General features: G+C 35.0%; 1 protein-coding gene across 1 annotated transcript; it reads right to left on the reverse strand.

Annotated features, from left to right (window-relative positions):
* Positions 1-336: 336 nt before the first annotated feature.
* Positions 337-18,446, reverse strand: LOC121862384 (transmembrane protein 115-like). The gene is made up of 3 exons (XM_042360652.1): positions 17,716-18,446; positions 13,921-14,094; positions 337-13,344 (listed from the first exon to the last, which is right to left on the reverse strand). Exons 1-3 carry the CDS (start codon positions 18,426-18,428, stop codon positions 13,005-13,007), a joined length of 1,227 nt encoding a protein of 408 aa, XP_042216586.1. The 5' UTR covers positions 18,429-18,446; the 3' UTR covers positions 337-13,004.
* Between the last annotated feature and the right edge of the window lie 1,327 nt (positions 18,447-19,773).

Raw genomic sequence — 19,773 nt, forward strand, 5'->3', positions numbered from 1 at the left:
CGGGGGGGGGGGTGACTTGTTTTCACTCAACCACCGCAAAGCGGCTGACGAGCCGATCAGTGGCGAAGAGGATAAAGTAAAAGCAAATTACCGTACAGTATTGTACTTTATTCAAAGCAGGCGATCGCCATTGCACGAATAATGTTACTGTAGGCCGGTGAGTTTGACCTGCATAATATGTAAGTGCTCAACGATAATTACAGTATACTTAAGGTCATGGTGGACCATCTATAGTATAATCCCAACTGGAATTTCCAAATTGTACTTTTAGGACAATAGAATCAAACAATGAAAAAGTTCAAATTTTAGAAAAACGGTGAAGAAAAGATCGATGAATACAAATCAGGCATTTTATTATTTAACACCTCCAGTTATAGAAATTTTTAACTTTGTACAAAATACTTTCAGAATTACATACAGACACTCAACACATTACAAACATAACCAAATAACTAAGAATACATCATAAGTGTGGAGTATTCAACTCAACTACATTATTACGTCGCGCACTTGCCAATCTCATTACGACCTCTTAAACAATATCACCTCCAAGCTGTTTCCAATGATGCTCTAGTAAAGACACTTATAGCCAACACTATAAAGAAATAATTCTTCTTACCAACTGTATAATGATTAGATATTAACCATTTTCACTTGCTCAGTATTGGAATAACAGCCACAGAACCCAAGTGACTGATTACATAAATGTACGATACCGGTATTCATGTTTATCATTGTGCAATATTAATGGAATAATTTTAAGCAAACTCTCTCTCTCTACTATTTGGGGCAACACCATGAGAACTGAGCACTCAAATATTCCGGGGTATTCATATCTTAAGTTGCATAAATATATTATATTGAATTTAGTTTATATAAATTTATAAACGATCTCACGTGGAATAAAATTGTTTCTCTTCTCACTAACAAAATTTCGCGTTAATTAAGATAACTGAAGGTAAAGGGGGCCAAGTAAACAAACGCCACTGTTGAATTCATTAAATAAACCCCAAGTGAATTCTGGGCAATATTAACCCTCTACTGTATATTACCCGTGAGTTATGAAACGTTGATTAAACTCATAGTAATAATTTCTAAACAAAAACATCATTTTAATCCCAGTTAATGTTTCACCGCTTACAATGAGATATTACTGAAATGCAAAAAAATCTTGGATCCGCCTATCGTCTGGATACTTGTTCTATACAACACAGTTTTACTGTACTTGAGGTTGAGCCAAAATGCTTGATGCTATGTGACTATACATAAGGTACAAATCACTGAATATTTAGGTAAATAACTATTGTACTGTACAATGATTCATGTATTCTTGTTCTTGTAACTGTTAGTCACAAAATTAATTGTGCTCTTACCTAATTGTTTATTAATAGTAAACCTTAATTTTCTCTCTCAAAAAAGGTGGTGACATGTTATTAAATAACTACCGTATATAAAAATGCTTAATAATAAAAAAAAACTGCAGATCCATAAATTTATAGGAATTATATTATGCAATACCAAATTTTCTTCAAGGTATAATTGCCCCTTCTCTATCTTGCAGGCCATTACACACAATTGTCTGTTAAGATTAAAAAAAAAAAATAAATAATGCTGGGAAATTTGTTGAGAAAAAGCTGTGAAAATAACTTGACACTTGGAATACATTACAGCTCTAACACACTCAACAAATCATTAACCTAATATTTCACACAATTATAAAATATTCAGAACCTATAAACCAGTGCAGTATAAATACATAGAGAAGGTTTTAAATAAGTATATATATTATTAGAAGCTCTGTGTTGAAAGTCAATTTGAAGTAATTGTCCAGTGTTTATATTTTATTTTGGCATAACACACAGACTAGTTCCCTCCACTGTATATAAAATAATTACTGTTTCAGTTCATTCTCTTTTGTGAGTAACAATAACGACTTACTGTACAACTGTATTTTCTGTAATATGTTCATGGCAGTCCTTCACCATTAATAAACCTTTCATTAATATTTAGAGTAAACTTTATAATTTTCTGAAAGTATTATCTGCCTGAAAGTAGTTGTTTTAAAATATTGTTAGTTCAATATTCCTAAGACACGTATAATCCCCATAACTACAAAATACTATATAACAAGTCTTTATTCAGAGGTCACTTGTTGACCTTACTTTATCCAATTCTACTTAACATAACCCTATGTATTACAAAGTTAACCTTATGACAACACCTCTAGTGCTGGTCATCAAAATGGAAAAAAAGGAAGACAAGAATATCATCATTAATTCATTGATACCTATAGTACTGTACTTAATAAAGTAAAGCAGTTGCAGTCTCATTACAAGCCATAATTGCTTCACCAACTCTTATATAATGACATACCTGGTAGCTTTAAACTGTATAGGGATATAATTATAATTAGCCATTCTCTCCTTGTGATGGCTGGAAGGTAACTACAATACAGTAACTACATCTGTTGCCACAATCTCCAAATCCAACTCACACTTGGGTAACTGCAACGTCTTTCAGATTGTTTATATGAGAAAATAATAAATTAGATCCTATAATATCTTAATGTAATTTAAATAGTTCTTTTTAAATTACATGGATTTTGAAATTACTGTATAAAATGTGAATTTTCTTGTGAACTGTGGGTGACACTTTGTCAGGTTTTTTTTATTTGAGAACCCTAAATAGTTAGTGTATTCTAGGAAGTGCATTAAACAATGTTCCTTTCTTGTGACTGGTTGGTTTGTCCCCAAGGCAATAGGTATAAAATTACTTCAAGGCCATAATGAAACAAACAACAATTAGGGCATTTGAATACTACGGAGACATTCACCCGTCAACTATTTCTGGCAGTAAAATCAAACTGATATTGTATCTCATGTCTTGTGTGTATGTATCCATTAATTAGGTATGGTGGTGTCCCTTCAACATGATGGACACAAAAAAGGGATATATTTATATATATTTACACCTGCATTCTTGCTATCCTTATTTCTTGTCAGATAACTAGTACTTTATCAATGATTGCTGAAATAATACTGCCACAAATATCTGAATGAAAACTCTCTATGTCGTTATTCTAATTAAAATTACAAAATACACGACGTGGTCCAAGCAAAAGGACCAACTGACTGAAAAGAAATAAAAGGAAAAGGTGGTGTTTCAGAGCTTAATTGATCATATGTGACAAGACTAAACTCATCTGGTTACTGAGCAGTTAAAAGGTCTATTTACAATCATGTTTTCATATACTGTACTGTACTGTAACCATAATAAAGATTGATACCTGATTTCCACAAACAATATACCTGTATAGTACAGAACATTAGATACTGCACTGTATATATATAACCTTACATGTCAAGATACAAAAAAAGAGCGAATTTTATAGTTTAAGCTGGGCAATTGTTAATGCAATTTTTTCATTAACTTATTAAACTAAAATCATTATAGATACCTTTAATTTTAATCTTCAGAGCACTTATGACATGTACAGATTTAACAGGTAATATAATTGTGTGTGTTGACAAAGTATATGACTGGTAAAATATATACACATTGCCATAAACTCTTTCATAATGCTGTCTACACTATTGGAGATATTAAAATTCTGACATCATCATCCACAGTACAGTGCTATGCTGCAAAAACACACCAATTACTTCTAAATAATTGTACTTTATACCTATTCATTACACATCAATAATATATACACTGTATGGTACAGGTACTTCAAAATCTCCTAACAATTAATGTGAAAAAAGGCACAAATTGAAACTTCTGACTGGGTTTCTATATTTTTCTTGAGATTTGAGTAGCCTATGAGAGATATATAGTACAGTATGCCATTAAAAACTCAATGATGTAAATAATTTAAGATATAAATGTCATCAACAAAACTAAACTGACACCACAATGCCAAATCAACAGTAGGAATGAATGACAACCGGTAAGGGTAAGTCGATGTTGCTCTCAGTTCCAGCCAGCATAATGTAAATAGGGTTGCAAGAGTGAAAAAAATATCCATCCATGTGAGAAAAACAAAGGAAGAAGGAACTGATTTTGAAATAATTACCCAAAGTGACAGTAGAGAGAAAAAAATATACTACTGTAATAGGAAAACTATATTAAATTTAAGCTTCATCAGACACACAATATGATGCATTATTAACTGATTACTGTTATATAAGCAAAAATAATATACACTAAGAACAGCCATGGTAAGAGTGAACTTTGCCATTATACACATCAACAAAACTGACATTTAAACCCTAGTGTACAGGTTCCCCCTCTGAGATGGATAAGATCATCTACCATTAGCCAAATAAAATTTTATAACTGGTGTTCCTAAAGTGAAGGTGGTTTAAGAGGTAAAGAATGGGAGTAACAAAAGTGAATTTAATGGTGCCGGCTCTATGGAACCTCAGCTACCCAGAGAGATTACAATGCCTGCAACTACCTAGCTTATGCTACAGATGGCCAAGGGTAAACCTAATCGAAGTGTATGCATCTCAAAGGGCACTGATCGGTCGAATGTACATACCTGGAGCTGGCGGATGTCTGCCCCACAAGGGGTCACAGCTCAAGGTTGAAGAAGCCACAAGTCCAGAAAACAGTGAGGGCAAACTTTTTCGGGGTGAGAGTTGTGAACTCTTGGAACAATCTGCCAGAGAGCGTTGTGACAGCACCGAGAGTGAGCTCATTCAAGGCCAGATTTGACCAATATTAGTGCAGGTTCCAATATATTCAGGTGCCAGTTCATGCCCAATACTTGCCAACAGTGAGTAACAAGAGACGTGACTGACCACCCAAGCGGCTAACGAGCCAATCAGTGGTGAAGAGGATAAAAGTAAAAGTGACAACTACAGAGGTTAAGATACAGAAGGAAATGTGTGGGTAACATTTTTATATTTGCTGTTTTGACCCTTTCCCGACTCTCTATACCATTCTTACCTCACTCTTCCCTACCTTTTCTTCTCTTAACCCATTGTGTATGGGGTTCCCTCTGGGTTGACTAAAATCATCTGGCATTAGCCAAATAGTGAAGGTGAGGTTTTCATTGCCCTTGATCCTCCTCAGTTGAAAATGGAAGAGAAGGTAGGCTAACAGATTGATAGAAATATGGCTCAGAGGACTATGCAATAATGAGCAAGATACATATGGAATCCAAGAAGAAATTATTCAGTGGTCACATGTTGTGACTAAATGTGTCGCAGGTGAGGAATACAGTACGTAGTTTAGATAAGTGTCATGGAAATACCTTAAGTTTTTGATCATGGTAATGCATTCTGTTAACAAAATATTAAACAAACACTTTTGAGTCTATACATTTACTATTAATCTGATAAGAGTGAGTAATACAGGTAGGGTGAATAGGTGAGAGATGTTTACGTATCAACGTTGTAAGTACAGTAAAAGACAGAGTTCTTGGAGGTAGTGATGTGTTTTTGATGGAATGAAAAGCTCAAAAGGTTAGGTTAGGTTAGGTTGGTTAGATTAAGTTAGGCTGATTAGTTTAGGTTAGTCTAGAGTAGAAGTTAAAGTCTGTCAGATAGTACTACATGGGATGACATTATTATAGATTTTGCCATGATGGTTAAGTGAGATATCTTATACCAAGTAGCAACTATATTGGATATTAGGAAAAACAATGAAGACATAATGAAGTATAATAATCTGGAAGGATATCAAAATAAAAAACTAATATGAAAGCAAGCAGGAAACAAGGCTGACTGAGAGGGGATCAACGTGACATGATGACACATAGAGAAGATGGGAGAGCGTTAACTTTTTTATTAAATATTTATACGTTTAACACAATCAATAACACAAGGAAGATGACAGTTGTGAGAAAATAAAGGATATGAAAACAAGTTCAATGTGAAGATGAGACAGGAGTTTGCATGGCAGATTTAGGTCTAGTGTAGGTAGAGCTCATCACTCACACATACTGAGGTCTTGTAATATGCTGACCCATACTGCCTCACACAATGCCATTCCATGACATTGGAAGACAACTTTCTATATGTTTTTTGATGTATGGTACTGTACAAATATGACCTACTGCCAATACAGTACAGTAAACTCCCATTGAACTAAACTTTACTAAACCACATATCTGGATAAACATGACTATATCTGGCCCTCCCTACTTTTTTAAGGAAAACATATATTTTCTTTAAACATACCAATTTATTTTAAAATTCATTTGATGTAAGGAAACTTGCCAATAGTTTTACCCTGCCCTGGGATCAAACCCGAGACCACTTATTTGCAATTCAAGTATGCTAACCACTACACCAGAGGCTGCTTCACCCACTCCATCTTTAACTTGGGTTTTTTATACAAGTTGTAAAATTCTTATGTTTTTCAACAAGTATTATGTAAATGCATTTGTTATCATATTTAATGGAACATATATGCAGAACAGGGTACAATACTTTAACTGTTTGTAAGACAGTCACAGAAATTTGCTCAAGATGGATGTGCTGTAAATGGTTTTACAGTATTTTGTCCTAGCAAATACTCCCCAAAATCCCAATAATTCATAAACCTGGACCACTTTCCCCCCAGTTACAGTAATCCAGTTTAATGGAGGTTTAGCACACACTGTAGAAATTGTAGTATAGTAGCTGGTAATAGAAATAGATAATAACACATCACTGCCAAAAAAGCAGCAAATCATCAAGTACGTACCAATTATGGCTCTAATAAACCCAATCATACAAACAAGATTTGATTTGTAGTCACCCATGGTTGAGGAACCACAGCCAATCCTAAATTTATCCTTCAGATACCATTCAATCGACAAAATTTGGTTTAATATTGTGACAACAACAGATCTGGGTAAAGTGCTTAATTATTTGAAATTTTTTATTGCAATCACAAAAAACTTATACAACTTTGAGAAAGTTAACATTAGTATATAATATACAAGTATATATATGACATATATACATTATATATTATATAATACAGGTATATATTTTTGTATTTTATATATAAAACATTCTATTTTTTACATTAATATTAATTCAGGTTTAGAAAATCATTCATCATTATTATTATCATTCCAACATAATTAACACATAAAAAAATATATTGCATTACATTTCTCTAATTATAAGCTGACATTTAAACTAGCATGATCCAAATGTTCATAAACAATTAAATATTGTAGTATTCTGAAACACTCTTAGCAGTTACTCACTGAGGTGTGCTTCCAGACCAGGCAAGCGAGAAAAATAAATCTGAAATGATGCTCTCTACTTCAGCAGCAACTGTGTACACCTACCAGGCTAAACTTCATGGACATGGTTACAGACCTGAGTGTGGCTCTTAGTTTTTTCTTTTATAGACAGCTGGATATGTGTAGCCTGTGTACTGTACAAGATAAATCTCTTTCCTATCCACAGGGTCAATTTGGTCAAACATAGTATACATGTGTAGTGAGAAACACAGAATAACCAGATCATGACGTTGTTAAGTCAGGTTCAATTAGGTTAGCTAAGACTGGGTCACTCACACCTGTTGTCACGAAGGTTAATTTGTAGATGGACTAAGCTGGTCAGTTTCTCTAGCAAAAATAAACTGAGAGTTAGACTTTGGTCAGCAACCACAGCCAAACTTTCTCTCTTTTGTCCAGATATGGCATGAGGAATGTCTGGCTCTACAAGAAGCCATTTTCAATATATAGTTTCGAGAGAAGAGTTCACCACACAATACACTACGATCCACACCATATGTTAGGAAAACTGTAAGCAAAAAAGACAACAAAAACCAAACATCAACAGTGCTTTATGGTTAATACCACCAATGACAAACCATTCTGGGGGTACCAGTTAGTGAAAAAGAAATATGCAAATTACAATATTTTAACCAAAATAAACCAAGTGATCTGTCTCTATTTACATCAACATTACAGTAATATAAAGGATATAAACAGATGGCAAATCAGCTGAACTCTTGGATAATCACCATTACATATATGTTACAGGAAACTGTCATAACAAATGACAAATTAGCCTGCAACACACCCATGTACAATATCTACACAAAAGTACAGTACAGGTATTCTGTATGTATAACCCACATTATGGAAAAACATGCACAGTAAGCAGTACACACACACACAAGACATAGTTTGTGATATCACTCTTGTTAATGACCACATATGACTTTACTTAACCATCACAAGGCTTCTCCCACATCACAAACAGACAAGGTAACATATAAAACACTCTCTTTGTTATCTATCGCTTCTATAACTCTCCAAGTACCTATACTAAGTAAGATAATGTCCCCTCTTATCATACTAAGAATTCCTTAATGGATTACTTTTAAACGATAGCTTTAAGGTAGAGCAAGATTTTCATCTGCATGACTTCAAACATCAAATATATATTTAATTTCTGAGGACTTTAAAACACCAATGTTTAGTATATTCACCAAATCCTCAAGCTTAGCAATCTCCAAAACCTTTCTCGAGTGTATATCAACAAATTACAGTACTGAAATATCATAAGGTAAGGTAAAGTACAATAGTGTGTTTTATTGTGGATGCAAGTGTGTTGTCCTGCCGATGTACTGCTTCACTATAATGTCTCCTCGATGGGATCTCTATGTCTATCACATGTAAATTCTATGTGGACTGAAAAATAAAAATTCTTTATCATATAATATACTCTATCTCTTCTAATATATACTACGATCTTTAAGAGTTCACGTCTTATTCCCAAACAAATGTATTGTTTGATGCAGGATCTACTAAAAACAAGACAAACATTAATTTATAGGTAGTTTGTGTTTCTCACTTATACATCTCAAAAAGAACATAAGGCAAATTCTAACAGAAAATGTGCTGCAAATGTTTATGTTCAGTAAAGAGTAATAAATTAATACTCCAAACACAAGTAATAAAAACCTTGCAGCAAACTGTCTTTCAACTGCTCAGTGTACTTACATCTCTATGCCTCTTTTCTTATATTAATTCTCATTATACCCTTTACTGTACTCTACATATGCACTCTCATCCAACAACCTAACTTAATTTCATGGAATTCTTGTAAACCATTAAATTCTCCCTCCAGACATCATGCCAGCAGATATATAGTACTGTACCACATTATTAGATTTAAGCTGACAGCCGACAAAATATTTTATACAGAAGAAATTATTACAATAGTGGATATCAGAACAAAATCTGTATTAAGGCTAGTGCGATGCATATGGTGAACCAATGTACAGTATACCTGTTAGCAGTACACTGGCAATTTATTCCTCCCCCTTTAATCAACTTATCATCATAACAAATAAGAAGTGTTCATTACTAGTAAGTAGAACACTGACTATGACTCCACGGGTCCTTGTAAACATCCCTTCAATATGGTGTGATTAAGATGGACTCTAAAATTATCTATGGCATTATGAAAGTAATATTATGATCACTGTCAATAATACACTGAGTTTATTCCTGAATAGTGGACCACAGCAAAAAAATATCCAGTTAACTTTCACATACAGTAGAACTTCATAACTAAACTCTGGTTGGGTGATCAAAGTGGGCAAGTAAATGAAAATATCAAACCATCAAGATTCGCTCCAGTGCCGTCAAGTTATATATTACTGTACAGTGTTTGTGGTGGTCCAGGTGCATGGTGCAGGATGGCTGGCCTTGGTGCCTCAAAAACATAAATGATCCCACTTAAAATACAAGTTATTAAACAAAAATATGAGCCTTTAAAGTTAGGTGAAAATTCACATTCAATAATAACTGAAACAAAATAAATAAATTTAGCTTTTAAGATACTGGTGGTGATGTGAGTGAAGTGATCAAGGCAGTGGGCAGACATGTGTACAGTCACAAAAAAATGTCCTGTCAATCCTCCATCCTACCCATGAATCCCGAAACCCATGAGCCTGTGAATCCGACACATCACACATTGTTGGGTCCATAGATGGAACACTGTGTGATGTCTATGATTCACAGGTTCATGAGTTTCACATTTCATGGGTGGGATGGAGGACTGACAGGACCTTTATCCTTGTCTGTACATAGCAGTGATATGATGCAGTAAGACAAGCAGTACCTGACACTGCTATTTTGGCCCATCTTCAGTGAGACACAAACATACTCCGAGACTCTTCTGCAGCTCCACACTTGAATGGGTGGAGACATGCATTCAGGGGTTAATTATAATTTAATTGGAACTTTTCAAATGGGTGGAGAATAGTGACGATGAATGTATGATTAGTGAAGTGTCAAAGTTCTACCGTAAAGAAAAAATATCCCAGGGTAGTTTCAATACCACAGATGATATTTCATGTGCATCTGAAGAAACTGACAATACATGTAAAGCAAAAGACAAATTATATACTTTGTTATGCAATGTTATAAACCAACTTTACTTTTACCAGTATATCAAATCTTAAACTTGATTTTCCAAAATACTGAGGTCTTCTATATACTGTATATACATATGTCAATTGTGTTGACCATTAAAATATACTGTACTGTACTGTATATACATATTGAAAGAAGCTACAGCATAATTTATACAAAGTTAAGAAGAAATAAGCAATCCCCTCAACTTGTATGCAGAAGGAATTCTTAACCATTCACCAAAATTAGCTTCCTTCAACTGTTACTTTAAACTTTAGCTTACAAACTTCTCCGTGATCGAGAGACCAAAATAGCACTGTAAACTAATGCCATGGTCAGCAAAATGCAAACAATCCAACATATCACATAAAAAAATAATAGTGCCAATATCATAGTAAAACAGCTAATTATAATGATCACAATTTAAACCTAATAACAGTAATGACGTAATCATCCCTACAGATTTAATCACTTTTTCATCAGTTTTACACAACTGCCGACCAATAATAAAAATAAATAAATAAACAAAAAATATCACCGACATGGCTAGCTTGATCCCCACGACACTCCCTACAACAATACATAAATCAAGAAAGACATACTTAACCATACAGTCACTGGACCACACCTGTATTTTTAGCAGTACAGTATACAATAGCATCAAGTCAGACTCTTAATCATCGTTGCAGGTGATACTCGTAACCTGGTCCTAAACATGAATCACTGACAACGTCCATGAGACAAGTTCCCTACACACTGATGGAAGCCAGAGGTCATAAAGCCTGTATATTCAGTACTGGTATCATGTAGAGATCACACCTTGAAGATCATTAACAAACCAATGGTACACAATTAAAGGTAAAATCTCAATGTTAAATTCTGACATTCATTCCAGGTAGACCACTAACAGTCCAACACTAGCATTCCATGGCAGTGTGAAAATTATATGACACACTATGAAATTACTCTACAAATAGTTACAGCTACCAATCCACTCAACTCATTTGAAGTGTGTAATGAGCATCCAAACTTTATTCTGTATTTTATTATTCCCTGAAGTAACTGATCTGACTGATTTCTAAACATACATCTATGAAAACTGTTCCTTAATTTCCCCTATCAAACAATCAAATACTGTACTGGATCAAGACCCCCTAAATAAAAAAAATAAAATATAACAGCCCTCTTTTTTTTATTGTGGCAATGACTTTCATACACAACCTAAATAAAAACAAAAATAAATAAAAATCATAAATCATTTGCAACCCTGGAGACCATTTACCATTTCCTTTAACATGTCTATATAATTGTACTGACTTTTAATGCCAAGTTCTTACTGGGCTTGTGACACCTAGACTTCCCTGATCCATAGAGTACTGTACTGCCCCTACACGGCTCAATCATCTGCTGAGAAAATAAAAATTACATTCCTGAACTGAGACTACGGCAAGTTTCATCCACCAATTTGATATTTCTTAGACACAGGAACAAGTTTCAGAAAATTATATGTACGTATAAATCAAGTTAACAGAAGACTACTGCAGTTTACCTAAGCAAAAAGATAAAAAAAGGGATTTGGATAATTACAGTACCTGTATACAAATAAGCTGGACTAGAGTGGGATGAAATTAGGTATTAAGTTTGTTGTCTTAGTTTAAATGAATCTGAAAAATATGCTCGGTTAAAGTTAGATGGAGGGGGGAAATTAGACAAAACTTTGGATATTCTTGTTAGTTATTTTTATACTTCACTTTTTTAATCCTCGAAATGCCGTCTGGTCTCGGCAAGAGAGGAAGTTCACGGCTAAAATGGACAGGAAAAAAGATGAAACCAGCATAATTTTCTGTAGATAAAAATAAATAAATAAACTGGAGGTAAGCAAAGAGCTGAACTACCATAAAACAGAAATACAGTGTTGAGTAAATTCATTATCTTACCATTGTTGTATCATAAGTTGAAACAGACAAAGAATACAATTTTATATATACAGACTGAAATGGTTAGCAATATAGATAATGTATTTCGGTGTAAAAATAAGTAAAAATGTCCTCTTTCTCTAACAAATTACTGAATATCCCAAAAAAGTTTTTCGAGAACTTTTTTTCTCTAAAGACAGAAATCCTTAAAAACATAATGACTTGTCCTGCAACATGTTCACTGGTCTTGTGCGTATAAGCTGGACTCTTCACAACTGAAACTTTCACTGGATAAAGCTCAACATATTAGAATACGAAATAAAAAAAACTATAAAATACGATAATAGCAAACCAATGTGGTCCTATGTGTATACTGCATATGTTTGTATATAGGACAATGGTCATAAGAGATGCTTCATCATTATATATTAAAAGTACAGTATTTCCACCATCAATGTTTACTACTGCACTGTATCATCCCAAAGCACTACAGTATACAGTATATATAGTATATATCTTACTGTGTTCCTAACTTGGACATGTCTCATCCTCCTTCCAGTTTCTCTCATTGTGTAATTCTAACATAAGGCCAACATTCATGAACAATCAATAGAAACCAACCGAGTCTTCTCAATTATAAGAAAGAGATTAACTTCTCTAATAACTAGGAAAATCAAGGCCAAGCTCAAATGCCAACAATCTATAAGTTAGGTGGTTGGCGCAGACTCCTCTTCAAGATTTACTAACGTGGTTGTTGCCGGCCCGGAGCTACTATTCCCGGGCTCGATGCTGGACGAACTAACTGACACGGGTGGCTGGGCGGGTGGAAGGTCTGAAGTCTCGGGAGGTATAGCAATAGTTACAGACTTGCCAGATTTAGGCGGAAGAGGAGTGGAGTGTGTGGATGGGGTAATAGAGGAGGAGGAGGGCAGTGGGGACTGACCACGTGAACCTGGGGAATCATCAAGGGTGGGCCAGGCTCCTCCACCCTCACCCCCAGTCTTGTCCTGGTTTAGACGAGCACTCAAGAGACGAAGTGCTTTTTGTCTGGGGATACAAGTTGAGAAATATAAATGACCCGCCTCATATACGGGGGGGGGGGATAAATAGATGCATTGTTATACAGTAATGAGAAATCAATTAAGTAACAAAACAATGTAACTTCAACTAACATTCATTCATCTTACATTCATGTGCCCATATCCCATACTATCCTCAAAAGATTTCTCATACCAAGTACAGTACTTAACTACCATATTTCTTTGAACCTAAAAATTATAAAATGTTATCACTTCACTCAAATATTGTATTATAAAATCAAGTTAACACAATTTCATACATAATTATCAACAGCATCAAAATGACATGAGGAGAGGTTAAGAGAAATGACTTTATAGATTTAAACATGAATATTGGAGGTACAGTAGTATCTCCCCTAACACTTATATACACATTAGCTATACTGTAACACCAATTTTCAAGACCAGAGACAAATGCTATAATATATCTTCCTTGGGTCCAAAAAACAGTACTGTACTGAACTTATTTTTCCTCCCTAACATAGCTAACCCCTTAACTTTAATGATGACAAGTAATTTCAGATAAACAGTAGCTATACCGCACCTCCGCCTCTCTGCATCGTGGGGGTCCATGCCGGGGAGAGATATGGCAATGGTGGATGGAGCTCCCACGTCATATCTCCGGACAGGTCTTCGGCAAACTTTTATCCGTACTAAGCAAGAATAGACTGAGTCCCCAACAACCTGGATTGGTGGCTGCAAGACCGTTGGGAAGAAGCTGAAACATAAAGTTATATAGAGACAATAGTTAAAAAAAAAACAATAAATGAGAAGCATACTAGTACACAATCATACAATATAAGTCTGCTAATAGTAATAATTCCTGAAATTCTACAAAACAATGTACCTGTACTTCAATAGCCATGAGTCTGGTGGGTTTTACTGTATTCATTCTTGGCAGGTACATAATACAGTAAAAGACTCATGTTTTCACCACTTCAAATTTATTCTGCTCTTAATATGCTGTTGCTCAGTGAAAACCATGTGATAGGTTTACTTGGTTTATATTGTCTTGTACATATTCTGTTACAAGTTTCTTCTTAGCATTTATCATCACTGGAGGTTCATTGACATTCCAGCCAGTCAGACCTTGGCTGTTTCAAGCAGTGTTATGGGCGATATATGATACTGTACTGCACTGTAATTCAAAGTCAAAATGATGAACAAAGAAATACTGTAATCCCACTTGACATACTGATGACCTCTAACCCCAGTAAAATAGTCCAAAAGAAAGCAGTCTACATCTTTCTATACATACTGCTGTTTGGGGTAGCTAACTACAGTATTGTATACACATCTTTGTACCAAGTCCCAGGTAAAGTAGTTGAAGTATTGTTATGAGGAAAACTGGGCCCAAAACTCAAAATGTATATTCTTAGAGACCTCTGATCCCTGACAAATCATAAGACATACATAAACTCCAAAGTTTAACTCTAAAATAAAACCCCATATTTATTTACAACATTCTTCAAGGTGTGTATCAATGTAACTGAGTAAGTTATATATATATATTCCCATGTACACCAGATATCTTACCATAGAATATTAAATAACAACCCACTTTTGTGAACTTGACTCCTATAGTATACTGGTATGTATGTACAGTATATATAAATATATATATAAAATGACCACAAATACACAAATCTTACTCATGTCTCCTTATAATCATCGTAACTTATGCTTCAGTCAATTTTCAATGAGTGGTATACATATGACTCAAAATACAGTAGCTTATACATTTGGGAGCATTTGACCTATACCACTACCTCCATTAAATTTTTTAAAATAGATACCATAATAAAAAATAAAATAATACAATTGGAAGTACTGGTCTAAAATAAAATCCCCTCGTACTTCAAATTGATTGACAGAGAACTGGAGTGATGATAAATATTTACAATAGAGAGAAAACCACAAGAACAATATACTATAGCCTATTAAAGCAACTTAGAAAAATGCATGCAGCAGCTAAATGCAAATGACTGACTTGTACAGTACAGTATCTCCATATACAGTACAGCAGAAACATATGACCATTTAATAACCAATAACATTATCCTACAGGAATCACTATTCATGAAGTGACGTCTAATGTACCACAATGATCTATATTCTCATCATGTGCTCACCCACTTGCTCATCTGACTCAAAATGGGAGGATACAAGCTGATTGGACTCTGCCTCCCTATGACAGCTTTGCCGGCTATCCTTGGTCAAACTGCATTACTGTATACCATTTTTGTATACTGTAGCTGCACTGTCTTGACACATAGGAAACTGTATATGCCTACAGCCTACATGTACTGTATACCTACACTGTCTATATTCATGCTGACCTGTATACTGGCATAGTTTATATAAGGTACCTGCTTATCCAATTGCTAAACCATATGACAATTTTACTGATTAAATATTATTATTATTGTATTATCATTATTTTTTCCATTTACAGGTAACTGGCACCATTAGCTATCAAAATTTGCTTCTTTACCTAAAGACTGGAGATGAGTATTGTGTTCAGGGCAGTTACTACTACAACACTACAGCTACAAAAAATGGATTCGGGAGAACATACAGCAGTTAGAACTTAAGAACTTTATATCTATGTAACTAAGCTACATAATAACATAGATGCTGTAGTACTGTGTATTGTACCCTATTCTATTTCATATTCACTAAGAAATGGAAACTTTAGGCAATTTAATATGGACAGTAACAAATTCTTTTTACATTAAAAATTCCCCCCCCTCAAAGAAAAAGACATCAAGGATTAGCAATTTTGTAATGTATTAGTTTGATGATACTGTACACACAAATGTTTTCCAGCTCATTATTTCCATACACACAAACAATTACTGTACAGGTTATGTTAGGTTAGATTAGGTTAGGTTTTTTTAGGTTAGGGTGCTAATATTCCATTTCATTTGGAAAGTTCACTAGGAAGCACTTGTCAACAGTTCAAACACAAACTCAAGCAAAAAAACACAATAAGTTGCAATTCCTCCACCTAATTTACTTTATTCTTGAGATGAGAAATAATTTTTCTTCCTTAGAGATTGTTTGTTAAGTAGATGGTAAACCCGAACTCTTAAATACTGTACTTTAATGTTACTGAACTAAATTTCAAATAGCTTTGGTTGTTGTGATTTACAATACTGTACCAGTAGTATACAGCATATTACCGACACAGTAGCTCTTGGAAAACTGATTATAATTTCCCAGTTGTTTTTTTTCAAGAGTCAGCAGATCCAGTTAAATGTTAACTGACTGACAATGATCATGGCAATTTTTACACAGAATAGTCACAAGTGTTATACTTAGAACAACTGAGTTAAACCATTTAGTCCTTTGCCATAGAATGCTGCCATCACTTACTGGGTCATAGTAACAGACCTCACTTTAGAAATGACATATAAATTGCTGCCTAGATCTCACAATGAACTATGTTTGATCACGAACTCGGAACACATCACTGAGATATACTGTATAACTGTGTTTGGCAATACTGTACAGTGTAACATCCTCTATGGTTCAATCCTGCTTTTTAATTCACACAGTAGTCAAGCGGGTGAATTTACAGATCACCTTTAGATTCACTCCTCTTCAGCTTAATTCACCTCACCCCCCCCACACCCAGCTATTCCACATGGATTAACCTCCCTTACACTAACCAAATCCACACAGGTAGGTTTTGGGTAGTTAATTTTCAAGCTTCAAGTGATCCAAATTAGCCAAGGAAGTGACAAATACTCCGTAACTTCCATGCCTTCAATGGCAAAAAAAAAAAAAAATATCACTGTACTTTATCTGCTTCAACCAGAACAAACTGAGACTTCTGATAAACTTTACACAGTGGATATTTTGCCATGACCAGTTAAGTTCCCACTAGTGCTATTTTACTGTGAGGTTAGGAAGTTAGGTAAGGTTAGGTAGGTTTCTTTGGTTGGTTAGGTCAGGTTCTATTAGGTTCTAGTAAATTTTGCATCTTTTATAATGATAAGTTTCAATGCACGACAAATGCCAAATGCTCCCAGTATCACGGTCAAATACAGTTCTCGCGTCGTTAGCCAATCAAAGCGCACTCACGGTAAAATAGCGTTAGGAGGAACTTACCAGTCACGGCAAAATATCCACTGCCTAAACTTTAATAATTATCACACAGTCTCTCTCCAATAATTTGATCAATTTATGAATAAAACCATGTCAACTTACAATAAATGTAGCTAGTCGTAATTGTCATGCTTTATTAAGAATGTATTACTAAAACACTGTAATTATTAAAATGGTAAATAATTAGGTGCATATATTTACAAACAATAATGGAATAAGTCTTTACCAGGAAAATGCAAATATCTCTGCCATATCTCCCCGAGTACCATTGGAGTGTACTTGGTAGAATCGGAGATACACCCACGACACCGCAATGCCGCAGCCAATCATGGTAGTGTAGAGGCCCTCCAACAGGTTACACAGGTACAGCAATAGAGCCGTCAAAAATAAACAGAGCGGCACATGACGGTTGGAGATCTTGCCGAGGGGAGTGCGTGTGTGCAGCAGGACGTGGTCTGGCATTATCTGCTTGACCGCAACAGACAGCCCTGCTATGTACCCCGCCATGCCATTGATCTGAACACTGAACAATACTTCTGGGTTGAAAGTGCACATGTAGATGATGAGGTAAAAGAGAGCCGAGATGAACGCCACACACACGTTCACCAATAAGAAAAAGAAAACCATTTCGAAGCTTCCCCATAATGGTTCTATTAATTTACCACACAGTCCTAGAGTGACGAGATCTACACAGACTTGCCATAATCGGACCTCTAGGAAACAGTGAGTAAAAGCTGTCCATAACCAGAATGTTGGAGGCAGCAGGTAGCCTGGGGTCACACTCAACGCCTCCACTGCTGTCTCAGAGAACGACAGGGCATATCCTATTATCAATAGTACACACATAAACTTCACAAATAATCCAGTATTTCTTATTATTGCTATTAATGACTGTTTTATGACGGGTAAATTGCGGAAAACTACACTAGCAGAAGCCATCTTTGTCGACGCAACAGATCTTTGCGTTTGAGTTATTTTCTTATAATATTTTGCGATAACGATTTGTATATTGTAATTAATATTAAGATGTTTTTTTTATTTTTTTAAGTACCTCATTTAGTTTTATATTTTTTAGTTTATGCTATATATTTTTACTAGATATATCCTCGTTATAATTCAGGATTAGAATCGCTACAGGGAGGAGAGGAGAGGGATGCGTCGACCACTGTAAACAAACAGTTAGCTGTCATAACAAACTAAATATATTCTAACAAATACCCTAGTAAACATCTAATACAAATAATAAAATATATCCATTATAGTATTTCACTATAAACTCATTCCCAATTAACTAGAGTCGCTAAAAAGTAATGAACTCTTATCTAGGTCTGCTGTCAATTTTTTAGACTTTGTGGCCGGGGAGGCGAGTGACTTGACAAGATAAAGATCATCAGAGGTCACCGGATAAAACCCCAGTCTCATATATAAAATAAAACACTTTTATGTTTAGGTTAGGTTAGGTTAGTGTTGACATGTGACAACCCCGTTGGGGTTTTGTCATGAAACCTTCATCAGGCCACGCTGGTCATTTGTTCTTACCGGTATTATAAAGCACCTGTTCTAACTTCCAAATAATCCGGTCTGCATTGGGAAAATGTTTCAGGGTAGCGGTCATACCCATTAAATTTGCATAGATTATTATTAACATTGAAAATAATAGGTGGCCCCCTAAAAATTAACAATTTCAATCTGGCTCTCCTACCTCAAAAGTTTCCCCATCCCTGAAGTAAGGGTTGTAAACTCTTGGAATAACCTGCCAGTGGAGGTATTGACAGCCTGAGTGTGAGCTCATTAAAGACCAGAACTGACCTGTACATACTCAGTATTTGTCAACAGAAAAATTACCAACTGTCCGAATAAATGCTAACCAGAAGACCGGTGGCAAGAGGACAAAGTAATGAGGGCAGCCGAAAATATGTAAACTCAATTGAAATGGTCATCATCTAACTAATGATTAAGTGATTGAGGTGTCTGCAGTCCCAGCACCAGTTTAATTGGTAGAGCCCTCCTTTGTATGGTCTCAGTTAACTGGCAGTATTTGTAGTATTGTAAGTGAGGTAACAATACACCTTTGATATAAGATTTTACTACGGCCCCTGAGTGATAGAGAGCGTGTGGGTATTAATTTTCACTCTAATGGTGGTGCAGATAGATAGATAGATAGATAGATAGATAGATAGATAGATATAAGTTAGGTTAGATTCATGAGGTACACAGACAGCTCAAGTATACACGAGGAAAGCCGCACATGTGCCGATAGATTGAGAACGTCGATTGAAATCAC

Source organism: Homarus americanus, unplaced genomic scaffold (assembly GCF_018991925.1).
Source record: "Homarus americanus isolate GMGI-L3 unplaced genomic scaffold, GMGI_Hamer_2.0 scaffold40248, whole genome shotgun sequence".
Lineage (NCBI taxonomy): Eukaryota > Metazoa > Arthropoda > Malacostraca > Decapoda > Nephropidae > Homarus > Homarus americanus.

What these genes read in the sequence shown, in the direction of transcription:
- LOC121862384 (XM_042360652.1), bottom strand. Translation starts at nt 18,428, where the DNA reads ATGGCTTCTGCTAGTGTAGTTTTCCGCAATTTACCCGTCATAAAACAG. An exon ending in GAGATATTTGCATTTTCCTG is followed by an intron (nt 14,095 to 17,715) that starts GTAAAGACTTAT and finishes TTTATGTTTCAG; the next exon opens with CTTCTTCCCAACGGTCTTGC. An exon ending in CACGATGCAGAGAGGCGGAG is followed by an intron (nt 13,345 to 13,920) that starts GTGCGGTATAGC and finishes TTGTATCCCCAG; the next exon opens with ACAAAAAGCACTTCGTCTCT.